The sequence below is a fragment of the Phocoena sinus genome, chromosome 3 (genome assembly GCF_008692025.1).
Source record: "Phocoena sinus isolate mPhoSin1 chromosome 3, mPhoSin1.pri, whole genome shotgun sequence".
In the NCBI taxonomy this organism is placed as follows: Eukaryota; Metazoa; Chordata; class Mammalia; order Artiodactyla; family Phocoenidae; genus Phocoena; species Phocoena sinus.
Window position 1 is genome coordinate 92,898,656 of NC_045765.1, and position 23,788 is coordinate 92,922,443.

Below are 23,788 nucleotides of genomic sequence, written 5' to 3' on the forward strand. Positions count from 1 at the left end.
CAGGCTTCTCATTGCGGTGGCTTCTCTTGTTGCGGAGCACGGGCTCTAGACGCACGGGCTTCAGTAGTTGTGGCTCACGGGCTTCAGCAGTTGTGGCACACGGGCTTAGTTGCTCTGCGGTATGTGGGATCTTCCCGGACCAGGGCTTGAACCAGTGTCCCCTGCATTGGCAGGCGGATTCTTAACCACTGCACCACCAGGGAAGCCCTTAATTCTTTTCTGTTTCACTGTTTATTTGTTTTTTTGGTTTGGCTGTTTATCCCTAGCACGTCTTTTTGGTTTTCTTGTTTTCCATCTCTCTGCTTACATTATCTTCCATGATGTCTACTTTATCCATTAGAGCCTTTAGGATACTAATAATAATTGTTTTAAATTCCCAGTCTGATAATTCCAATATTCTTGCCATGTCTGGGTCTGATGCTTTCTCTTTCTCTTCAAATTATGTTTTTTGCCTCTTGATATAACTGGTAATTTTTTTTATTGATAGCTAGATAGGCTGTATCGGGTAAAAGAAACTGCTGGAAATGGTCTTCAGCAACGCAGCAGTGATGTGTGGGGACAGAGGAAGCATTCTCTAGTCCTATGATTAGGTCTCAGTCTTTTAGTGAGCCTATGCCTATGGACTGTGTACTTCACAAGTGTTCCTCAGTTTTCTTTCTGCCCTCTTGGGTGGGACAGGATGGCTAGAGTGGGCTGGAGTTGGGTATTTCCCTTCCCCTAGGTCAGTTAGGCTCTGATAATATCCCAGCAGATTGGGCTCTGGTTAACTAGTTCCCCCCCGAGAGCAGGCTTTCTTTAGAACAGAGTGCTCTTAGATATTTCCAAATGGGTCCTTTTCCCTTCCTCCTGCTAGAAGCCCAAGAAGATTTTTTGTCAGATATTTACTGTGGGAACCTAGTCGAACTCCTGGAGGTAAACCTTATGATTTTGTCCTCCCTACCCGCCCATGACTGAGTCCCCTGAAGTTTTTAACTCTTAGAGTTGTCTGCACTGGGCTTCCAGCAATTCATGATTTTCTTACCCTGGACTGGTTCCCACAGTAGTTTATGCTCACCTCTGCTTAGGTAAACTGTGACTCCCAATATTCTCCTGTCTCTCCAATCTCGGGAACAGAGGTTTGTCCTCTGTCCTCCCCCATCTTACGGATCCAAAAAGAGTTGTTGATTTTTCACTCAGTTAGGATGGAGCGTGTAAGCTCCTTACACGCCGAACCAGAAACAACTTAATTCTCTAACTTTATCACCTTCGAAGACTATTACACAACCTAAACTCATATCTTAGACTAACCCCAGACCACGTAAGCCCTAATAACTGCACTACCTGTGAAATGTCAATTCTGGGCATCTTATTCAGTCCACCATCACTTTAGGTTGGCAATAAGTGTTTGGCCTCTTAGAGATGTCCAGTCCATTGACCCCCACCTCCCACCCTCACCCCACTACTTTTTAATTATCTGTATTTACTCCCACATTTACCCAGCTTGCATTTCATGGTTCATCATTATATTCATTCCTTTTTAAGCACAATCACCAACTCTCTCTGTTGAACTCACTTAACAAAATCCCAGACCTGCTTGAACTCAGTTTGGTTCCTTGTGCAGAGAACCAAGCAACTTAATAAAGAAACAATACAATTAGCTGACTGATTTTTTTTGAAATTCATGACCACACACTGCAAATGAATACTCAAGACAACCTGGCAGTCGTACTATGCTTCCCTAGGAAGTTCATGTTCACATTCCCTGAGGTAAAAATGTCTTATTTTTTTCCTGCTTTGTTAAACTCCTTCACTCTACCCATTTTCAGCTGGTGATCCTACTCCATAATTCATTGTGAATACAGAAACCATCAGAGAGGATTTACTTCATTTTCATTCTAACAAATATTCACACCTCTCTGCATCTGTACTCACCTTCTCAGCCTCTTTTCTGTAAAAAATTGAGAGTGTCATTTTTCCTATCATGGGCAATTCTAACTCTTAACACCTATAGTTTCTTTTCTTCTCAGTATTTTGCTTCTTCAGTTACTCCATTTGTCTACTGCACTTCATCAAATTTTCATTCTCTGCTTATTATTCATGCAACATACATTAGTTATTATTCTGCCCACATACATTAGTATTTCCTACTTAAAAATCCTCTGACTTCCTTCATCTATCACTACACCTCTCTGAACTTTTCACAGCAAAGGTTACACATAAACACATTTACACACATATATATATACAATTTTTATAAGAAAATGATATTGAACATTTATAACAAAAAATAGCATTCTCTCCCCCACCCCTCTCCACTCCCAACTATCTTCAGCATTTTTAGCTCTTTGATATGTCTCCACATTTCCAAATAATATGTTTGTATTGCTTTTTATCAATTAACGTATTTAGATACTAATGAACAGCAAATGAGGACCTCAACTCAAATGTTGTTACTTTAACATCCCCAGTTTATCTTGATTCCATCTTGTCTACATCTCTAAAGCTACTCCTCTAATCCTAACAGGCCATTATACACTAAAGTAGGTCCCTAAGTGGAGAGCTAGAGAGTGGAGAGCCACTCTTGCTACTACTATTATCCATTTTCTACACAGCAGCTAGAACAATCTTATGGAAGGCAAATCAGATTATGCAATTCTCTGGTGTAAAAACTTCCAATGGCATCCTGCTGTGTTTGGAATTAAACCCCAAATGCTTTCCATAGCCCTCAAGGCTCTAGATCAAAGGAGGTTCCTTGGCCATCTCTTCAATCTCACGTCAACCCAGCTTCCCCCTCGCTATGCTTCAGCTATATTTGTCGCCTTCAGTTCTTCACATGTCACAAACCCTTTCATACCTTAGGGTCTTTGCACTTGTTCTCCTTACTACTCTTCTTGTGGTTCTTGCCACAGTAGGCTCTACCTCACTCTTCCAGTTACAGCTCAAAGAGGCCTCCTCTGACCACCCCACTGCTCTTCCCATCTAAGTATGTCTCTCTCTACTCTCTCTGACATTACACTATCTCTCCTTTATAGAGCCCATCCCAGCTTGTAAGCTTATTTCATTAACCTCTCTTCTCCTCCTTCCCCAAACTAGAATGTCAATTCCAAGTAAGAAAAACCCTTGTCCATCTTAACACTATTTTGAATGTAACTAGCCCTAGGATAGGTATATAAAGCCCATACAAGAAATACTTGGATTAATTCTGCAATCTGTGGACTAAATATAAATTTAACTAGCTCGCTAAAGTATACATTGTACCCAGCAGGAGTGGGATAGTAAATAATGGCCCTTGAAATCTCATAAGGCATAAGTTAACTGACCACATTCCTAGTCAGTTATTAGAAAATCTGTCTATATCCAGTTTGGATTCTCTTGTACAGGGTCCTCCAGGGCCACTCTTGACAAGGCACACTAAGGTTCTTCATTTCGGGAAAGGATACCCACTTCTACCTGGTGCAGATTCTTTTGTACTGGAAAACAGGAGGTGCTTGAGGGGTTGAGATAGTCTGTGGTCTGAGTCTACTTTGGGATTTTATGGCATGCAACTGCTGTACTGTGGAGGAGAGCCTGCTAATTTTCTTTTAGGCAGACTCCTTTTCCATTTAGCTAATGCTGAAGACTTTAGTGGGTCTGGTTTCTCCTTAAGTTGTCAATCTGGACTTGTTTCTTAGCAAAAGTTGAGACTCTGTCCATCCCCGTTGTTCTCTGCTTTAGCCTCAAAGCAAACAAGAGAAAAAGTAGGCAAGGCAGTTTGCAGTTTGCCATTTAGTAATATTCCCAGACACATAACTGCATTCCAATCCTAGTGGCTATTGATAAACAATGTGAAGGATCATCACACTTTTGTGAAGCATGAGAGGGGATGGGAAGTGGAAAATGTTTTGGAAGGAGCTGAGGAATTAGAGTCCTTAATATCATTTGTTCTTCCTTGAGAGTCCTATTCCTATTACTAAAATTTCACTTTCTGGTATTCAATGTCAAAACTTTAGTGTTAGAAACAGGTGGCAAAAAAAAAATTATGTTGCCATTCAATGAGCCCCTTGAGTAATCTCTTGATCTAGTTGTACATTCTCAGCCCAAAGGCAAATTGGCTTCCAATAATTGCTAAATCAAATTTGCTAAATTTCGCACAACCCGTTCCAATCTACTTTCACCCAGGAACTCTGTTCAGAATTCCTCTCTTTTCCAACATACTTTTCAAAACTCCACACATAGAAACCAATGCACTCAATATTTTTTATATTTGGCTACCAAGATCTCTGGGCCCTACCTCAGTGACTACATTAGTCTGAGTTCTGAGACAATATTGGAGAAAGCCTGGGTAAAAGATTCACTATTGCACAACAGAAGCTAACAGGTTCCCATCTTAAGGTAGGAAGGTCTTTATTACCCACAGCCCCACCTCGATTCAGTCAGTTTTAGTTTCTCTGAGCTTTGTTATTTGCGTTCCCATTCATAGTCAAACTAGAGCAGGACACTTTCAGTTGCAATTGGCTGATCCACTTAGGCAAAGACATGAAATTTTATTATAAGAATAAATTATGATAAATAATTCAAAGATAGGGAGCAGACTACCCTTCTCAAGGGACTGAGCTCAGGAACTGGAAAGCTATCAGGAACCAAGGCAGCTATTATACATGTGTCTGATATGTCAGCACTTCATGAAAACAGACTGGATTCAAACTGCCCAGGTTTTATTTTAGCTTCCAAAAAGAAAGAGAGAAAGAAAAGAAAAATATTTTAGCTTCAGCGCTTCAGCACGTATTTTTAGTCAAGCTTCTCAGTTTCCTTACCTGTAGATAACAGTACCAATCTCATAGTTATAACATTTATAACACCAAGTGATACAGTAAATAATCTGAGATTATTCTTGTTTTTGCAACACAACTCTGACTTTCCATGTGCTGCTTCCAAACAAAGTACCCTGGCCTAACTTTATGTTTCTCAGGAAAAGATCAGCTGTCTGATGAACTTTCCAATTTTAAATTATCAGAACAATCTGATTGGTCCAGATAGGGTTCAGTTGTTCATCCTGGCTAAAGCTAGGACAGTGTTCCTATGAAACCTTTCGCAAACCTAAATGAGGTAAAGCAAAGAAGCAATTACCTTAGGACACATCTTGCTAATGGATGCACAAAATAAATGGAGATAAAGCATTGATGCTCACAGACACAGTTCAAAGCATGATGGCTTGATGCTGAGAGGCTGAGTGTAGTTCCCAGGGAAGGAGCTTGGAAGTGCCACTCTTGCTGCTCAGGGCGCATGCCACCTGGTACAATGGCTCACTGCAAAACAAATGCTGAATGCTATTTTCGCTTTTCATCTTATTTTGTAAAAGCAAAAGTCCTCTTCAGATTTCTTTTGTTTAGTGAAAACAGGTACTAAGGTATGTTTTTCATAAAAGTGAAGTGGCATAAAGTGAACTTTTGAAAAGGGGATACCTATACATATATAGCTGCTGAGGCCCACCCTAAATGTCTCTGGATATTCCTCAGTGGTAGGGGATCATGAATCAAGGCTGAATTTTTTTTTTAAGAATTTTTTTATACTTCTCCCAACTCACTGATCTTCTATTCTTCCATAATCACAAACATAAGGTCCCAATTTAAGAACTTGCCCAAAGTCATACGGTAATAATGGATGAAGGTGTGGTTCAAAACTAGGTCTGACTGCAAATCCAAAATTTACTTTCACTATACAATGCACTAGAGTTGTTTTTATCTGTTGAGAACATGTTATGTAGCCAACGCTTTATTTAACCAAGTCCTTAAGATACAAGATTTCAAGTAGTTCAAAATTAGGTTTCCTGATTTTTTTCATAATTTTTAATTTTTAAAAATTGGGGTACGGCATATGTAAAGTTCACAGAATTTAAATGTCCAGCTTGATGAACTTTTTCATATGTATGCATTCATATAACAACCAATGAGATCAAGATCCAAAACATTTCCATCATTTCATAAGGCTCCCTTTTGCCCCTTCTAAGTCAATACCCATGCCCAGAGAGGTAACTACTATCTTGACTTCTATCATCATGAATTACTTTTTTCTTGATTTCATATAAATGGAATAATATTGGGTTGGCCAAAAAGTTTGTTTGAGTTTTTTCCATCACATCTTATGGAAAAACCCAAACAAACTTTTTGGCCTACCCAATTACAATATGAATTGGGTTTTGTCTATTTCACTCAGCAAATATCTATGAGATCCATCCATATTATGTGTAGCAGTTTGTTCATTTTTATCGCTGGGTAATATTCCACTGTAAGAATATATTTCACTTTGTTCCTATTTGAGGCCATAATGAATCAAACTACTATGGATATTTGTATACAAGACTTTTAGAAGACACCTGCACTCAATTTCTTGGATATACACTCAGGAGAGAAACTGCTGAATTACAGGCCTAAATTCAGCTGTAATGGATACTGTCTATCCATTTCCCAAAGTGACTGCAATCAATGTATACCCCCACCAGCAATAAGAGTTTCAGTTGCACTAAATTTTTTAAACTAGGAAAATAATGTAACCAGTCTATTGTGCTAGTCACACTTCGTAGTTCTACAAATTTATTTTGAGGCTCTTTTGTTGCTGGTTATAGCAAGGGCTGAAGTTGTTAGGTGGAGCTAAGTTGTTAGGTAGATCCTCATTCATTAGCACTCTTACTAAACTGTAAGCCCCACCCGTTAAGACTTTACTAAAAAATACTACTCAGGGCTTCCCTGGTGGCGCAGTGGTTGGGAGTCCACCTGCCGATGATGCAGGGGACGCGGGTTCATGCCCCGGTCTAGGAGGATCCTGCATCCTGCATGCCCATGCCCATGGGCCTTGGCCGCTGAGCCTGCGCGTCTGGAGCCTGTGCTCCGCAACGGGAGAGGCCACAGCAGTGAGAGGCCCGCGTACTGCAAAAAAAAAAAAAAAAACTACTACTTAGCTTGCCATCCTATTTTATAGCAGGGTTTCTCAACAATGACATTATTGTCATTTTGGGCCAGATAATTCTTTGATGTTGGGGGTTGTCCAGTGCATTGTAGTATCTTTAGCAGTATCCCTGGCCTTTAACCCACTGTATGTCAGCAGCTCCAACCCCTTTCCCATTCATTGTGACTACCAAAAATGTTTCCATATTTTGTCAAATGTCCTGAGAGGCAAAATCTCCCGTTAATAACCACCGTTTTCAAAATAAGTGACCTGGCCTCTCTCTACTTCATCTAAACTAAATGTTGAGTCAATGCAGTGTTAACATGATGATGTCCATAGTTTTTAAATGTCAGTGGCACGTTAGAATCATCATTTAAAAAGCGTTTAAAGAATGCATATGCCCAGGCCCCTTCTCAGAACAATGGAATGGAATCCCTTGAAGTAGGGCTTCAGCATTTTTATCGTGAAGTTCCTCAGGTATTTCTAAATTTTGGCACAGTTCAGAACTACTTTCTTAACAGATTACTTTTCCCATGAATATATGCTTTAAAACAGATTTCTACCAAAAACTTTTCAAACATTAGTAGAGCATGAGGCATGTATTTGGGGAGTAGAAGGCTCACAGAAACTCTCAAATCACAGCAATTAAATGGCCACCTATAGCCCATAACTATAAACAGTGGTTATCTAGTATTCAGTTCCTGATTGAAAAAAAAAAATTCTATTTTTTCCCCAAATTACTTTGAAATGTTCATGTATTTTCTTTTTGAATGATTATTATGTGGTAATCTTTCCAGCTAATTCTTGTAGTTAACTCATATTCACTCTCTCTCTCATAATGACATTTTCCATTGTCTTTGAAACACTCTAAATCTTTCACCTAAATAAAAATCCACAAAAGCCAGCAAAAAAAAAAAATTCATATTCCCTCCCAAGTCAAAGTTAAATCACCTAAATGAGAAATTTAGACTCAGATTCCACTTTTTCATTTATCACATTCTACTCCAGTCTGGCTTCTAGCCCTATTATTCCAACCAAATAGTTCTTGCTAAGGTAACTGATGACCATCATGTTACTTAATCCAGTGGCTATTATTCAGGCCTTATTTCACCATAGCACTGGACACTATTCACCACTCCTTCCTTGAAGCACTCAGACCTTTGTCCTCTATTGCACAACACCCTTCTGACATCGCAACTCCTTATCCAGCTAATCTTCCTCTACCTAGCCAAAAATTAATTGAAGTTCTTCACTGTACAGTCCTAGGCTGTCTTCCAAGCCTATTTCACATACACTAAAGATTTTAATTTCCTCCTACACACTTAACAGTTTTTATTTTCAGTCTAGATCTCCCTTCTCAGGTCCAGACTTCTATCCAAAAGCTTCTTGGGTGACTCCATGACATGAGAAACTCTAAACTAAATTCTAAACTAAATCTATCATCTTCACACCTACCCATTTCCAAACATATTACCATTCAGTTCCATTCCATTGTATGTACAGCTTCCCTCCTTCTCCTAACCCTGAATCCAACTGCATCAACAAATCCTATGGACATTTCCTTCCAAATATACTCTCTCTACTTCCATACTACTACCCTGGTTCATTAAAGTTATTTCTAATCTTTTAGCCTCCTAATTCAAGAATTTTGTGTTGACTTTGGCCCACCTTTAATCCATTTTTGGAATTTACAGTTAAAATTTTCAATTTGTAAATCTCATCATTACCACCCAATTTAAGATCTGTCAAAGGTTTCCCTTTATTCTAGGCAAAGAACCTACTTCTTTACCTGGCCTTTGGGCCCTGAATGGTCTGGCCACCATGCAGCTTCATCATCCTCAGTTGTTGCTCCAGCAGTACTGTACTTCTTTTAGTCCCTTATAGAGTGACAATGTAACTTATCATCCAACCAGAACACTTCTGAAAGTAAAAAAAAGCCTATCCTTGGCAAACTGGGATGTAAGTTGATATTATCTCTCTGGCCCCCGAATTTTTGCCATGTTGTTACCGTTTACTTGTTACGAAGCTCTTCACTTCCCTTTTATCTAATCCACATTAAATTCTTAGTTCTCATGGTTTGCAAGGCAGAAATGGAGACACAGATGTAGCGTACAAATGTATGGACACCAAAGGGGGAAAGCGGGGGGTGGGGGGTGCGGTGGGATGAATTGGGAGATTGGGATTGACATGTATACACTGATGTGGATAAAATAGATAATAAGAACCTGCTGTATAAAAAAAATAAAATTCAAAAAAAAATTCTCAGTTCTCAGATGTCACTTCCTTTAGGGAGACTTTTGGGACTAGGGTTCTGAACTATGAATTCTCACGGCACTGTTTCTTCATACCATTTTTCTCAGTTATGATTTCCAAGTGTGACTGTTTCATGCACTAGACTTTAACTCTTGAAAGTGTCTGTGTTTGCTCTATTATAACCCTCCCTGCCCCACCCCTGTAGAATGCCTGGTATGCAATGTATTGAATAAATGTGGATATAATGCAATGGGAAACAGAGTCTGCTCAAGGAGCTCACAATGTAATACGGAAACAAATGCTTTATTACAATATAACGATATGCTGTATTTGCAGAATACAAAATTTCCTAAAAGGGAAATGAGAGAGATACATGACATGTCTCGTAGGGTTTTGGCACAATTTGTCAGTGTACTCAACAGCTATTGATTTACTTACATCTAAAATAAAATGATTCATAAGACAGATGGACTATATCCATTTACAGTGATACTGATAACATTCCCAAAGACCTGGAGAAATGTATGGCTGGAGTGTCAAGTGTCTGCTAGGAATGATGAGATGCAATGCTGGAATCATACTGTGAACGAAGTAATTAAAATATTATGTATGCAAATATATGTGGTACACTTAAACATATGTATTTGAAGCAGGGGAGTGATATCACTAGATTTCAAATCTGAAGGAAGCCTATAGGGTGACCTGGAGGGAAAGATGTAGGGAATAGAACCTAAGTAAACAAAGTAGTGGGGATTAAGGAGAAAGGCTGAAGACAACATACATGAGGTAAAATGGACAGTAAACAAAGGATTTGGGGGAGAGGAAGGAATGATACAGCATCAAGGCACCAATCTGATATTTTGAGGTTAGCTACTTAAACAACACTTTTCCCCATCTGCACACTTAATTTTTAAGTGAAATCTTTGTATCCACTTCAATACCTATTAGATTTTATACACAGTTGCTTCTTAGTATCATCTCTAAGAGCTTTACATCTGAAATTTTACTTACTATGATTTAAGAATTTATCAGTAAAAATCTCCAAATACAGTGGCCATAAACAAGGTGGATGAGCTGTTGGTGGTTATCAGAACAATCTAGTTTTTCCAAACACTGCTTAGAACCTAGAAATTGTGCATTTCAGAAAGGGAGTGTTCAGCATGTGTAATTAGGAAAAACTTTCCAAGGTGACTGACTCCTGTCCCTGCCCAACACTGGGAACCACAGCTACTCTCCTATAATTTTTAAGATCAAGAAAATAGAAAATGTACAGTAAATTTTCACTATAAGGTGACTTGGGATTTCATGGGTTCTGTTTATAGCAGACTTTGTAAATTTAAGTATCATATTTGGAGGACTCCTTCTCTGTTTGGCAAAAACCCGGGAAATGATGTCATAAATTGAGATTCTAGAGTATTTTAATACTGTCCTGATCGTTTTAGCAGTTTTTTGTATACAAATCCTCTAGGCAACAAGAACATAATTATGGAATTAAAATACTATCTTGGCATCCAAAATGTTAACAGAAAAGCAAGAGTTGTTACTGTCTTTATGCTGCACATCTCACAATTCTGGGTAAGCGGTTTTCAATCTATTCCCACCTAAGGATACCCATTGGTAACTAGTCCTAGTAGAGCATGTCAGAATTAAGAACCTATAAAGTGCTGTCCCAGATTTTGTAAAAGTAATATTCTTTCCAAAGAATATGAAATTTCCCAAATGGAAAATCAGATAGTAATAAAGACCTCCTGGTTGATGTTAATTTTCAGGGATTTTTGCTATTCATGTGTTCAGATTATCTACTGTTTGTCTATTGTTTTCAGTAGACGTTTCAAAAAGTAGACATACAGTTTGTTTAAACGAAGTAAAACTGAGAATTTAACTATGCAGATAAAATATGGTCAAAAAATATTTTTGTCTTATTTATCAACTGACTTTTAGAAAACTGAACTGGTAAGATTTTTCAATTTTCCACTTACCTTGTATTTCTCCACAGTCTCAATAGTCATTCTAAAATCCTGTGAAGTCATAAAGTATATTATAATTTTACCAGAAATATAAGTCTCCAAGGTTCAATATATTATTACAAATTTGGCAAGGTTTTTTTTTTGTCTGCAAAACAAGTGTCTCAAAATTATACATAGCATATCACATCCAAACAGCAACTCAGTTTAAAAAGGTGCTTTCAAAAAACATATAAAACAGATTAAGTCAATACAGTAATCATTTTTTGGTGAGGAAACAAAATGCAATATGGTTATAATTGAAGACTTTATTATCTGAATCACACTTCTGATTACAAAATTCTTTACCTGCCATGTTTTCCTCGGGTTTTTATTTTTTACTTACCACTCTAGTAATCCAAGAAATAAATTAGTCCGAGGAACAGGAAGTTCCTATTATCAAGGCACCTTATCATAATTTTATAAAGCACAGTATTAAAAATTAGCACTTAGTTTCTAAGGACTTCAGAGATGAATATTTGAAAGATCTTTTTATTCCTCACAACCCAGAATTATAGCTATTTAATAACTAGGATTAAAAAAGAGGCTGAGCATAGATCATTTTGCAAACTATGGTGGTGTTTCATTTTGTTTCACTATTCATTGACCACAGACATACTCATTTTTTTCGAGAGACTGTGTCTACCTGTTTGCCTTCCCCTACTCCCCAAGGGTGAGTATACCTTTCCATATAATAAATACATATTTGGTGTTATGTTTGGAGATCTTTTTGAGGGCTCGGAACAAACTGTTTAAACAGACAGTAGACTAAAACTTGAATATTTCCCACATGTGAAAATAATTATTTTGGGAATGAAGCTACCGCATTCAAACTCATTTGACTTGGAAGGCAGTCCTTTACATCAGATCAAATAACTGAAGAATGGGATTAGAAAGTTTCAGAAATTATCATTAACCTGGGCTGACTCAAGACTGATCTGTGGACGAGAAAAATAATGAAGTGTAAAATAATTCTTACTTAAAAAAATGGTTTAAAGGAGAGAAGCGGAACACTCCCGTGCTTGAAAAGATAGTGTTTCTTTGGACAGATCTAAAAGGTTGTAACTGAGGCCCGCAGTTACAGTTATGAAAGAAACCGTCAACTAAGTTGCAGTACGCTAACCTGCGACAGTTACTAACGTCTCTCGCGTTGCACTTTTTATAGTGATTTGGCACCGCACCCTCCACCAGCCCTTCAGGAAGCGACCTGGAAACGTTCTACACGTTTTATTCCTGAACCGGGCACGGGCTACCCACAAATGAGTCAAGAAGGGTCACAGGGTGTCAACAACTCGGTCTCTGTTTTCTCTCCGCCTCCTCAGGTGCCCGGCTCGCACCTCCCTTAGGGAGCCTTTGTCTCAGGTCGCCTAAGCGTATGAGGCGGCGGGAGGTGACCACAGTGGCCCAACAGTTGGGTTCCCAGGCTGCCTGGTGTGACGCAGCATTCCCTCCCCGCCTCTCCAGACAGGCGCTCAGACCCGGCGCGGGGCCGAGGCCTGAGCTACCGACCCCACGTTCGACCCCGCCCCCTCGGCTTATCCAACACAGCCCTTCCGCGGCTCCCCAAGCCCCATCAGTCAATATCTCCCCACCCCTCTGTTTCCCTAGTTCCTTCTCGGGCTCTCGGTTGTGACGTCCTTACGCAACCGTCCCGAGTGACACTAGCGTCCATACCCGCAAGGAGCGAGCCCGCAGCTCCCACTTGCCGGAATTCAACTCCGGGCCGCTAAGGGAGGGAACCCGAGCAAGGCTCAACGGCCCACCACGGTAGCCAGAGTCCGGCAGCCTCTGCGCGGCCGGCGTGCGCGTTCCCACCAGTGCGCGTGCGCGCGCTCGCCCTCCGCCCCGACACAGCACCAATCGTCTTCTTCCTACGCCCCACGACTCCAAAACGTAGCCCTTCCCACTGTCCGCGCGCCAGTTGGTGGAGTTCGGCGTGCGCGCGCCCGCTTGCCCGCCTCGCGCCCAGTGGGGAAAGGGGTGAGCCGAGAAGCTTACGTTGCGCGGGAGGCGGAGGCAACGGCTACCTCTGTGGCGGCGGCGGCGGCGGCGGCGGCGGCGGAGGCGCCTACGACGGAGACGGTTGCGCTAGCTCTCTCGGCGTCATGGCGGCTGCCGGGAGCCGATAAGCGGCGGGAGCGGGGGCGCGCGCGCGGCCGCGGTGAAGACGACGACTCGTTACTTCTTGCTTTTGCTGACCTCGCCGTTGGTGCTTTAATAATGAATTGATTGTTGGATCCGCTCCGCAGGGGATAGCGCGTTGGAGCCGCGGGCCGGGGCTTCCCCTTCTCCTCCGCGTTCTTCCCCTTCCCTCTCGCCCTCACGGACTCCTGCTTACCCCGAAACCCCCGGAGCCCGAGGACTCTTGGCGGCGGAGACCGCGGGCCCGGGCACAGGGGAGGCCGCCGATCGAGTGGGCTCTCTCCGCCCCGCGAAGCCTGCACGCCCGCCGGTAAGAAGGGGGTCGGCGGGCGGGTCTGGATGTGGCGGGGAGGACGGGAGCTGGCCAGGCGGAGGGCGGGGGCGGCGCGGTGCCCGGGCGGCGGCCCAGCGGCCGGGCGCCGGGCATAGGCCGGGGCAGTCTGAGAGGGCCGGCGGCGGCGGATGGACTCGCCGCTCAGGGGGCGTGTGAGTGGCGAGAGCAGGCCGGCGCCGAAGACCGCATCCTCTCTCCGGACGGGTGTGCAGCTGGCGGTCGAGACCGGGCTTCCTCGGCCTGGGGCAGGCCGGGCCGCGAGGGGAAAGCTGCGAGAAGCTAGCTGTGCGCTTGGCCGGTGCGTGGGTCCCGCCGCCACCCGGGCTCCCAGCACGTGGGGAGCGGCGGGGAGGGGGAGGGGGCAGCAGCCCGGGCGAGCCCAGGAGGGCGCGGGGTGGGTCTGTAGGAAGTTTGAGGCGGGAAGGGAGACTCCGGGACCGAGATGGAGGCCCTGGGAGGGATGGGAGTGGGGGGGTGCGTCCGGGTGGCAGGCTGATTGGAGCGAAGCTGCGACGGACGGGGGATGAAGGTTTCCAGCCTCCTTTCGAGAACCGCTTGAAAACTTAGCAGGAGGAAAGCAACTGATAAAAGACGGGGCAAAGAAAAGGCGAATTGAAGAGGTTTAACGATTTAGGGAAGAATCATTGTTAAGACGAGTGAAAGGCAGGAGAGAGCTGCGGGTGCTTGGAGCTTCAGAACTTACGGTTGTAAGAAGGGGCTCAGAAAGAGGACTTAACTCTGAGAAGGAAAATGAGGAGAAAGGAAGTTACAAAGTACAGAGAAAGCCATTTTGAGGGGCGAAAGGGAGGTGAAAAGGAAAGAACGAAAAGAGGAGTGAACTTTCTCAATGAAGAGAGACTTTCGGGAGAGGCAGTTTGTTAGAGTACCTAGATTTTAAAGATCTAATTGTTTAATAGTTAATCTCTTTGGCTAGTTGGAATTAATATTTAACATTAGGAATAAATGTTGCGTGAAATAATTTTTAGATAACAATTCTTGCTAAGTCTACTGGACTGTAGTTTCTGGAATATTAAAATCCCGATCTAGATGCAGAGTTTGCTATGATTAAGTTGGCAGCAGCCTATTTCCCCCCTCTTTTTTTGTGGAATGGAAATAATCGTAGGAGTAAATTCTCTTTGCTGAGGTCGGAGGACAGCTCTGCTCTCAGTCGTCTGTCTCGGTACTTTCTGGCTGGGGAAGGATCTGACGTCTCCTTCCCCCGCTTCTTCCTCTCCCTCCCCTGCCAGAGATCTCCTTTGTTTATTAGTGGGTGGCTTGTAGGTGACTCTCCAGTGTTGTGCTGATATGTTGAAAGGTGGAAATGTTGTATCTTGGTCCATGATTTCTGCCCCAAACCCCCTACTTAAAAGATCATAGTGTATATTCTGTTACCTTTTTCCCCCGGAGGAATCTCTGCATGTCCAAACTGGATATATATACTGTATTATTTAAACTTAAAACTGCGCTATCGGTTTACCTGTGAAAGGACACATTTATTTTGACCTGTACATTTTTTTGGGCTAAGATTATATGATACACTTTTACTCTCCTGTTCTCATGTGAGCATTTTCAACACTTCCCCTCGCTCTGGTATACGAAGTCCTTCGTGATAGGAATTAGTGCTTGGTTAAGGTAACCTTTTTCCCCCTTATTTCATTTATTTGGCCAAGTATCTAATAAGACTATTTTCTATTCTTGGAACGTATGTATATGTTATATACTACCATTTTGCTTTAGTTTTTTGTCTATAATGTGTGGTATATACACACGGTTGCAATTAGTCTAAAAGCTCTATCACTCCACAAATATTTTAATTTTTTCTGTCAAAAATAAGCAGCGGTGTGCTAAATTCTAGTAAGTAGTCAAGAATGTAGTTAATAGAAGCCTAGGTATTTTGAGAAAAAGACCCCTACCCCTTCCTTACCACCTCTAATCTAGTTGGCCTAGATAGATTTCTGTAAGTTCCAAATAGACTTATTTATCTTTTTGTCTACAGGAAATTTTCTCACTTTCTTAATTTTTTTTTTTAGGTGAGTGAAAGGGTCCCAGGAAACCTGTGAATGTTGAAGAAAATTCATCTGTGAATTTTTGATATTCAAAGAGGAGTCAGTATTTATATTCATCTTTTAAACTGGGAAGATTTATATTTTATTTTAAAACTTCTTGATATTTACAATGAATGGACACAGTGATGAAGAAAGTGTTAGAAACAGTAGTGGAGAGTCAAGGTAAGTACTTTATTATCAAGTTTTTATTATGAAAACAGTTGAAAATTTATGTGACTCTTTTTAGTTTTTTTAATAGGCAGAGTTTTCAGATTCAGATTCACTGTTAGCTCTCCAAACATTAAAAAGTTTCTAATAAATAAAGCTTTGTTGAAAATACAGAATTTAATTATTTTTTTCCATTGAGATGCACAAAGAGAAATTTAAATATAGAAAGTTTGGGATACTTAAATCTCTTTGGAGGTCTATATTGTTTGGGTTAATAATTGAAACTAGAGCAAGTAAAGGAAGACATTTAAATTGATTTGACTGTTACTGCACTCTCCAAATAAAGGCAATAAGAATTTCTTTACTCATTTTTTTCTGGCATTTTGGCATTCTATACCTGTGCTGTCCAGTGTAGTAGTCAGTAGCCACATGTGGCTATTTAAATTTAAATTAGTTAAAATTACAAAATATTCAAAATTCAGTACTTAGTCACATTAGACACATTTCAGGTGCTGAATAGTCACATGTAGCTAGTGGCTACCGTGATGAATAGAGAAAAATTGAAAACATTTCTATCATGGCAAAAGTTCTTTTGGACACTGCTGATCTGGACATTTGTTAGAGTATTGCTGCAACACTTTTTTCCCCCATTACCTTTTCAAATTTGAGTTTTAATTATATATGACTGAGTTAAGAGTTCTTACGTGGGCCATGTCTTTGCAAAGAAGATATGGTTTATGGGAGTAAGCCATGTTAAGCTATTTTAATGTGTAAGAAACCTCTTCAAATACAAAGACTTTTAAATTCTTCTGTAGCCCCCCAGTTTTAAGTTACCAGCCACGTTAATAATGCAATCCCATGTAGCTACATATGCTTATCATATATGCTTATCATATAGAGAGGTCAGGAATATGGACACTGGGGTCAGACTGCCTGATTACTTACCCAGTTGTACTTATTAGCTGTGTGAATTAGGGCAAGTTTTTTAACCTCTGAGACTTAGATTTTTGTATTTATAAAATGGGGATTATAGTATTATTTATCTTATTTATAAGTTGAGGATTAAATGAAATGCTACCTGTAAAGGTCTTAAAATAGTTCCTGCTATAATGAGCACTCTATATTATTATAATTAGCATCATATTTTATATAACATAGAACATTACATAACTGAAACATTAATTACAGTGATGGAGAAATGTGAAGGACAAGGAACAGGAAAGTTTTGGCAGTTAAGAGGGCTTCAGGAAAATGTTGGATAGAAAATGAAGCAGTGGGATATGTATTTGACCTGAGGCTTGGGATTTTCTGGTTATGCTAGGTATACTTTATCAGTTTCACGGGCAGACTGTTTGGATAACAAGAACATCATAGAAAACAAGGAGTAGTTATGGGAAGCAGAATGATTTAGTAGAACAAGTATTGGTCTAGGAGTTACAAAACCTGAGTTGACCTGTCTCTGCACTAACTCGTTCTCTGAATGACTTCTGAACTGTAAAATAAGGAGAGTTGAATTAAATGATTTTGAAGTTTCATCCTACTACTTAATATACAAAGTATTTAACAACAGAGTTTAACTGGAAACGCCAAAGTTGAAGGGCTAAACTAGAAGACCTTTGAATTTCAGCTTTGATTCCAATCTCTACAGGTATATTGACTGGAGTAAGTTAATAGGAGAGTCACATTGTCCACATTCTCTTGTTCATTGGTGAACAATGAAATGGTTAATAGGTAGAAATATCTAGGGGAAACGCAGGAGCCTAACTACCCACGAAATAGGAAATAAGACTCTTGAGAGTAAATCTTCTGGTTGAGCATGTAGAGAGATCACATGCTGTTATATTCTGACCCCTTACCTTTTCCAGTAATCTTTTACGTATTTTGCTGCCATATGTAAAGCAAAGGGGGAGTCTTAAATCAAATTTGATATAGTAGAGATGAAAAAAAATTAAACCCTGTGAAATCAAATTTACTTGAATCTTTTACAATGCATACTCATTTTAAATAAATGCAATGTATATTCTCTAATTATTCTGAGTCATTATTTCTACCATATAGGTTTTATGTACTTCTTAGAATTGTGGCTGTCAGGTTATCTAGTTCTTGCAACTGCCTTGGTGTTTATCTGAAGAAGGGAGACCTGCTTCTGTTTTCCTTTCATTTTCTTCCTTTCGTCTGTTATGCTGTCCTTTTCCTTTGCTCTACCATAGTTACTAAGCCTCAGTGCCCCCATACCAGAAGCTTTCATAACAAGGCAGTACAGAGAAGGGAGATTGTGCCTAGTTAAAAGAGTGAGGTGAACTTTATAGATACAGGGATTTTCTTGCAAAAACCAAAAGTCACCATAACTATGAATATTAATATAGAGTGATGAGGGGACAGATATGCTTTTTTTTAAAAAATAAAGCACACATCTTTTTTTTAATTAATTTTTTTTTTTTTTTTTTTTTGGCTGTGTTGAGTCTTTGTTGGCTTTCTCTAGTTGCAGCAAGCGGGGGCTACTCTTTCTTGCAGTGCGTAGGCTTCTCACAGCGGTGGCTTCTCTTGTTGCGGAGCACGGGCTCCAGGCGCCCGGGCTTCAGTAGTTGTGCCACGTGGGCTCAGTAGTTGTGGCTAGCTTGCTCTAGAGTGCGGGCTCAGTAGTTGTGGTGCACAGGCTTAGTTGCTCCGTGGCATACGGGATCTTCCTGGGCCAGGGATTGAACCCATGTCCCCTGCATTGGCAGGTGGATTCTTAACCACTGGGCCCCCGGGGAAGCCCTATGCTTGTTTTTAAAATTGATATATGCTGTAGAATTTGATTGTTATTGGCTAGAATTTTTACATGTATTTTTGCTTCAGATTTCCTCTTTTTCCTTCATGGAAATTTATGAAATGAAGTAGAATTAAGCAAGAAGTCATTTGGCATTTTTAGTTGGTATGATTAGCTTTCTACTCAAAAGTGTCTGTTTTGCTTCTTTTGATGTGAAAACCTTTCCATAACCATTGACAGAAAGGAAGAAGAATACACAGGAGAATGTCTCTTTGGCTATGTTATAACTGACAATTTTGAAACTTATTTACTAAGAAATGTGTGTCAGGATGCACCTGTACCTCAGTTTCAAGTTAGCACAAAGTTTATTATATAACTGAAGTTAAGCTTTCTGAAGATACTATTGGAAGATTTCAAAGCATCAGTTCCCAGCTCTCTAGATTTCTGTTGTTAATTGTAATGAAGTTTTTCAAAGCCTGGTTAGACATTTTTTATTTTAAAGTTAACTTGAATGATGATTTGCTCCAGAAATAGATTTGTGGGTAAAGACCATAAATACATGGTTACATTTTACTAATTTTTGTACGATTGATAAATGCTTAATACTCAGAAGTAATTTCTCTGCTTGCCTGTAGATTAAATTTTCAATAATGTAAATTTGAGAATTTATTTTAATTGTTTAGTCTATATAGTATGCTTATGAAAAATTATCACAGAGTGAAGGAAATTTTGGTGATGTGTTATAACAGTCTTACCTACTTAGAATTGATCTAGAGCTGGCAACTGAGCTATATTGACCTGATTCTAAAAGAATTTTTTTTTTTTAATTATTTATTTATTTATTTGGCTGCATTGGGTCTTAGTTGCGGTACGTGGGATCTTCATTGCGGCGCGAGGGCTTCTCTGGTTGTGACATGTGGGCTCTAGAGTGCATGGACTCAGTAGTTCTGGCACAGGCTCTCTAGTTGTGGTGCACGGGCTCAGTAGTTGTGGCACACAGGCTTAGTTGCCCTGCAGCATGTGGGACCCTAATTCCCTGACACGTATCGAACCCATGTCCCCTGCACTGGAAGGTGGACTGTTAACCACTGGACCACCAGGGAAGTCCCTAAAAGAATTCTTTTCCTTGTTATATTATAGCTTTTTATAGCATTAACAGTGCTTGACCTAATATACTTATAAATATGTTTTAAATATATATGTGTGTAAATTTTATATTTACTTAGAGGAGCTCTGTTGCAATTAAATTTCCTTGGCTTACTGAAAATATTTTAATTGTTTTAAGCTTCAAAAATCTTTGGGTCTCAACTTTTGAAGTGTTTTGAGTAGGCAGTGAGTAGGAAATATGATCAATGGAAATGTTCTAAATGAAAATCTCATTTTTAGAAATTCAGAGTCACTTAAACACTTTTTAAAGGCTTTGAGAAAAAAGCCAGATAGTCGAAATGACCTGTTAAATTTAAGGAACACCAAGTCAAAGTTAATTTGAAGACAGGGCTGCATATTTCACCATATATCTGTTAGTATCCTACCAAAGACTTCTTTGATATACCATTTTTGGAAACATTGCTTTTATGTATACACATACCAGCAAGATTTCTTGCCATCAAAATCAGTTTCTTTTAATAAATGAATTTGAACATTTTTTAAAGGCAATAGAATGGTATTTCCTGAGCTTACTTTGATGTTATCTCAGAGTTTTCTAAATTAATTAATTAATTTTTATTTTTGGCTGCATTGGGTCTTCGTTGCTGTGCACGGGCTTTCTCTAGTTGCGGTGAGTGGGCGCTACTCTTCATTGTGGTGCGCGGGCTTCTCATTGCAGTGTCTTCTCTTGTTGTGGAGCACAGGCTATAGGCGTGCGGGCTTCAGTAGTTGTGGCGCATGGGCTCAGTAGTTGTGGCGCGTGGGCTCTAGAGTGCAGGCTCAACAGTTGTGGTGCACGGGCTTAGTTGCTCCGTGGCACGTGGGATCTTCCCAGACCAGGGATCGAACCCATGTCCTGTGCGTTGGCAGGCGGATTCTTAACCACTGCGCCACCAGGGAAGTCCTCAGAGTGTTTTTTAAAAGGTTCAATTCTTAAATTTCAAAAGTTGAATGTGAAGAAGCATTTTAAGGAAGACAGGAAAATGTGAAATCACAAAGCCAGAATGGCTAGAAATCATTGAGTTAAAGAAACTGGTTTTTAAAATTAACTGTGATGTCATTCATTAATTGTAGGAAAGTATGACTGTTTTACATCTCATTTTTTTGTTAATCCCTATTTCTTGATTCAGTATGTACTTCATCTTTTCCTACTAGTTTTTTCTTTCCTCAAATATCTTGTACATGCTACTGAATCTCAGATCATTTATTAAGATCATTTTTTATGCTTTGAAAACTCAATAAACTGTTAATCAGGAGCTTTGGTAATAGGTTACTCTCTCCAAACTGAATTCACAGAATTAAAATTTTCCCGGGACTTCTGAAAATTGTGGTTAATCTAGATTACTGCAATGTATTTAGACTAATTTTTAATTGGTAAAGATAAGAGAATTGTATGTGATTTGACTTTTAAAGACATTATTTTTATCTTCACAGGCGTGAGATAATGGGGCAAATATTAATGTGTAGTTGCCCCTTTATTATACTGGTTAAGTCATTGCTTATTTAAGATATTGATGACTTGCGGGTTATAGCTGGTACAGTTCTGTGTTTAAAAATACAAGTATTTGTGGCGAAGACATAAAGTTTGGTGGAGAAAACTTTTTTTTGTATTTTTTATGAAAAATTTTAAAACATAGAAGTAGAAAAGTTATAGCTCCAGTTGTGGTACTTGGTGTAGCAGCATTGGCATCACCTGGGAGCTTGTTTGTAATGTTCAACCTTGGACCTCACCCCAGACCTCCTGACTCAGAAACTTCTTTCTAACAAGATTCCCAAGTGATATGTATTCATAATAAATTCATATGCATTATATATGAAGCTGTTTGCATGGAGTCATTCACCACCTTGCTACTTGTTGTTATTGATGTTATTATACATGCTTTTTATTTTCTGGGAACCCCCCAGAGAACTGTGTCATAGGCCATGCAAGCAAGAACTTGGGTACGTTTCATTTCTCAGTAATAATGGCAACCAGTAATTATTGAGCTCTTACTCTGACTGAGCCATGGTGTACATGGTGCATTACATTAATTTATTGTAGCTATTCCTTCCAAAATTCCTGTGATGTGTTTAGTACTATGTTTACCATTCTCCAGAAGGGGAAACCAGATTTATAGCCTTTTTAAACGTCTTAAAAAATACCGAACAACTATTAACCAAATTTCAGATTTTACTTGGATTTTATTGTTTTTCCATTAATGCCCTCTTTCTATTCCAGGATTCAGTCCAGGGTACCATGTTGCATTCAGTTGTTAACTCTCCCCAGTGTCCTCTGATCTGTGAGAGTTTCTAAGTCTTTCCTTAATTTCTTTAACAGTCTTGAGAAGTACTGGCGAGGTATCCTATAAAACATCCCCCAATTTGGATTTGTCTGATTTTTTTTGCTAGGATAAACTAGGGTTATCAGTTACCAGTTTTTAGAAAGAGTATCACAGAGATGAAGTGCTCTACTGGTCACATCATATGGGGAGCAGAATATCCACTTGACATTACTGATGATGTTAACCTTTATCATTTGACCAAGGTAGTATTTGCCAGGTTTCTCCACTATAAAGTTACTGTTTTTCTCTTTCCATAGTGTATTCTTTGGAAGTAAGTCACTATGTCTAGCCCACTCTCAAGGGATGTGAGTGGTGGCATGGGTGGGAATTAAGTTCTGTCTCCTGCTGGGAGGGAGTAACTACATAATATTAAATGGAATTCTTCTATAAAGAAATAATTTCTCCCTCATTAATTCTGTCATTCACTTATATAAGCACGGACTTATTATGTATATTTTATTCTTTGGGTTATAATCCAGTAGGTTAATTTTATTGTTCAAATTGTTTTAGCCTTGCCCATTGGGAACGCTTTCAAGTTGGCTTCTGTGTTCTTTTTACACCCTCCCATTCTTTTGCCCTAGAATCAACCATTTCTCCAAAGAGCCCTGGCTGGTTTCTTTTATTGGAGAAAAGGGTAATTAGAAACCAAGATTTGGGTGCTGGGTTGCTACTCAGGTGTCACTGCTTTGAAGTCCTCTCAGTAGACAGAGCAGACAGAGTTATATCAATCTATAGATGTTTATATATACTAAACCATGTGTATCTATAGTTGTTTCTGTGTCTGTCCATCTGTGTGCATTTTTAAAAATTTTATTTATTTGTTTGTTTATTTTTGGCTGCGTTGGGTCCTCGTTGCTGCACGCGGGCTCTCTAGCTGCGGTGAGCAGGGGCTACTCTTCGTTGTGGTGCGCAGGCTTCTCATTGTGGTGCACGGGCTCTAGGCACGCGGGCTTCAGTAGTTGCGGGGCATAGGCTCAGTAGTTGTGGCTCGTGGGCTCTATAGCACAGGCTCAGTAGTTATGGCTCACGGGCTTAGTTGCTCCATGGCATGTGGGATCTTCCCAGACCAGGGCTCGAACCCATGTCCCCTGCATTGGCAGGCAGATTCTTAACCACTGTGCCACCAGGGAAGCCCCCATCTGTGTGCATATTAGGGTAAACATGAATTAGTACTGTTGTCTCCAATTCTAATCCTATACTACAGGATTCATCCTAATCTTCCTTTCTTGTACCTTCATAACTTCCATCTCTAATAGAGAGAAACTTGGCTCCCACCATCTGCCATCCACCATGCATGTACTCCAACCTCAGTATACAAGTAAAGTAGTTTCAGAATTTTTAGACTATACTCCCAGAAGAAACAGATTTACCAACTAAAATACAGTGTCTATGTACAGTGTACAGTTCCTATTATATTTAGCCTTATGGTTTCTAGTCAGAACATTGATTTCCAAAGTTACTTGAGGTAGCTTTCTTCCCCTCATCCCCTTCAGTGTGGTTATGTCATAAGTTTGTAATAGTTAGATTCATATATCAGTTTGCATTCTATCCTGGGATCCTTAGTCTCATGGGTTTATGTTGTAAACTTGCATATATTACATTTACTCTGTGATATAGTTTCATGGGTTTTGACAAATGCATAGAATCATTTATCCTCCACCCCAGTACTGTACAGAATGATTCATTTACCCTAAAAGTTGCCCTCTGTGTCCCAGATCTACTGA

At 40.1% G+C, this 23,788-nt stretch overlaps 1 protein-coding gene and 1 long non-coding RNA gene across 5 annotated transcripts in view; one reads left to right on the plus strand and one right to left on the minus strand.

Annotated features, from left to right (window-relative positions):
• Positions 1-3,796: 3,796 nt before the first annotated feature.
• Positions 3,797-12,953, minus strand: LOC116750685. Its single transcript, XR_004349058.1, has 3 exons — positions 12,831-12,953; positions 11,133-11,171; positions 3,797-5,264 (listed from the first exon to the last, which is right to left on the minus strand). It is a non-coding gene; the product is annotated as an uncharacterized LOC116750685 (long non-coding RNA).
• Positions 12,954-13,077: 124 nt separating this feature from the next.
• CHD1 (chromodomain helicase DNA binding protein 1) overlaps positions 13,078-23,788 on the plus strand; it is an 81,968-nt gene continuing 71,257 nt past the window's right edge. For all 4 annotated transcript variants that reach the window (XR_004349057.1, XM_032625628.1, XM_032625629.1 and 1 more), the window contains exons 1-2: positions 13,078-13,608; positions 15,663-15,860. Coding sequence is in view for 3 of the 4 variants with exons in the window: in XM_032625628.1 (XP_032481519.1) it covers positions 15,808-15,860 (53 nt within the window). In the remaining variant the exon portion in view is untranslated. The remainder of the gene's footprint in view (positions 13,609-15,662; positions 15,861-23,788) is intronic.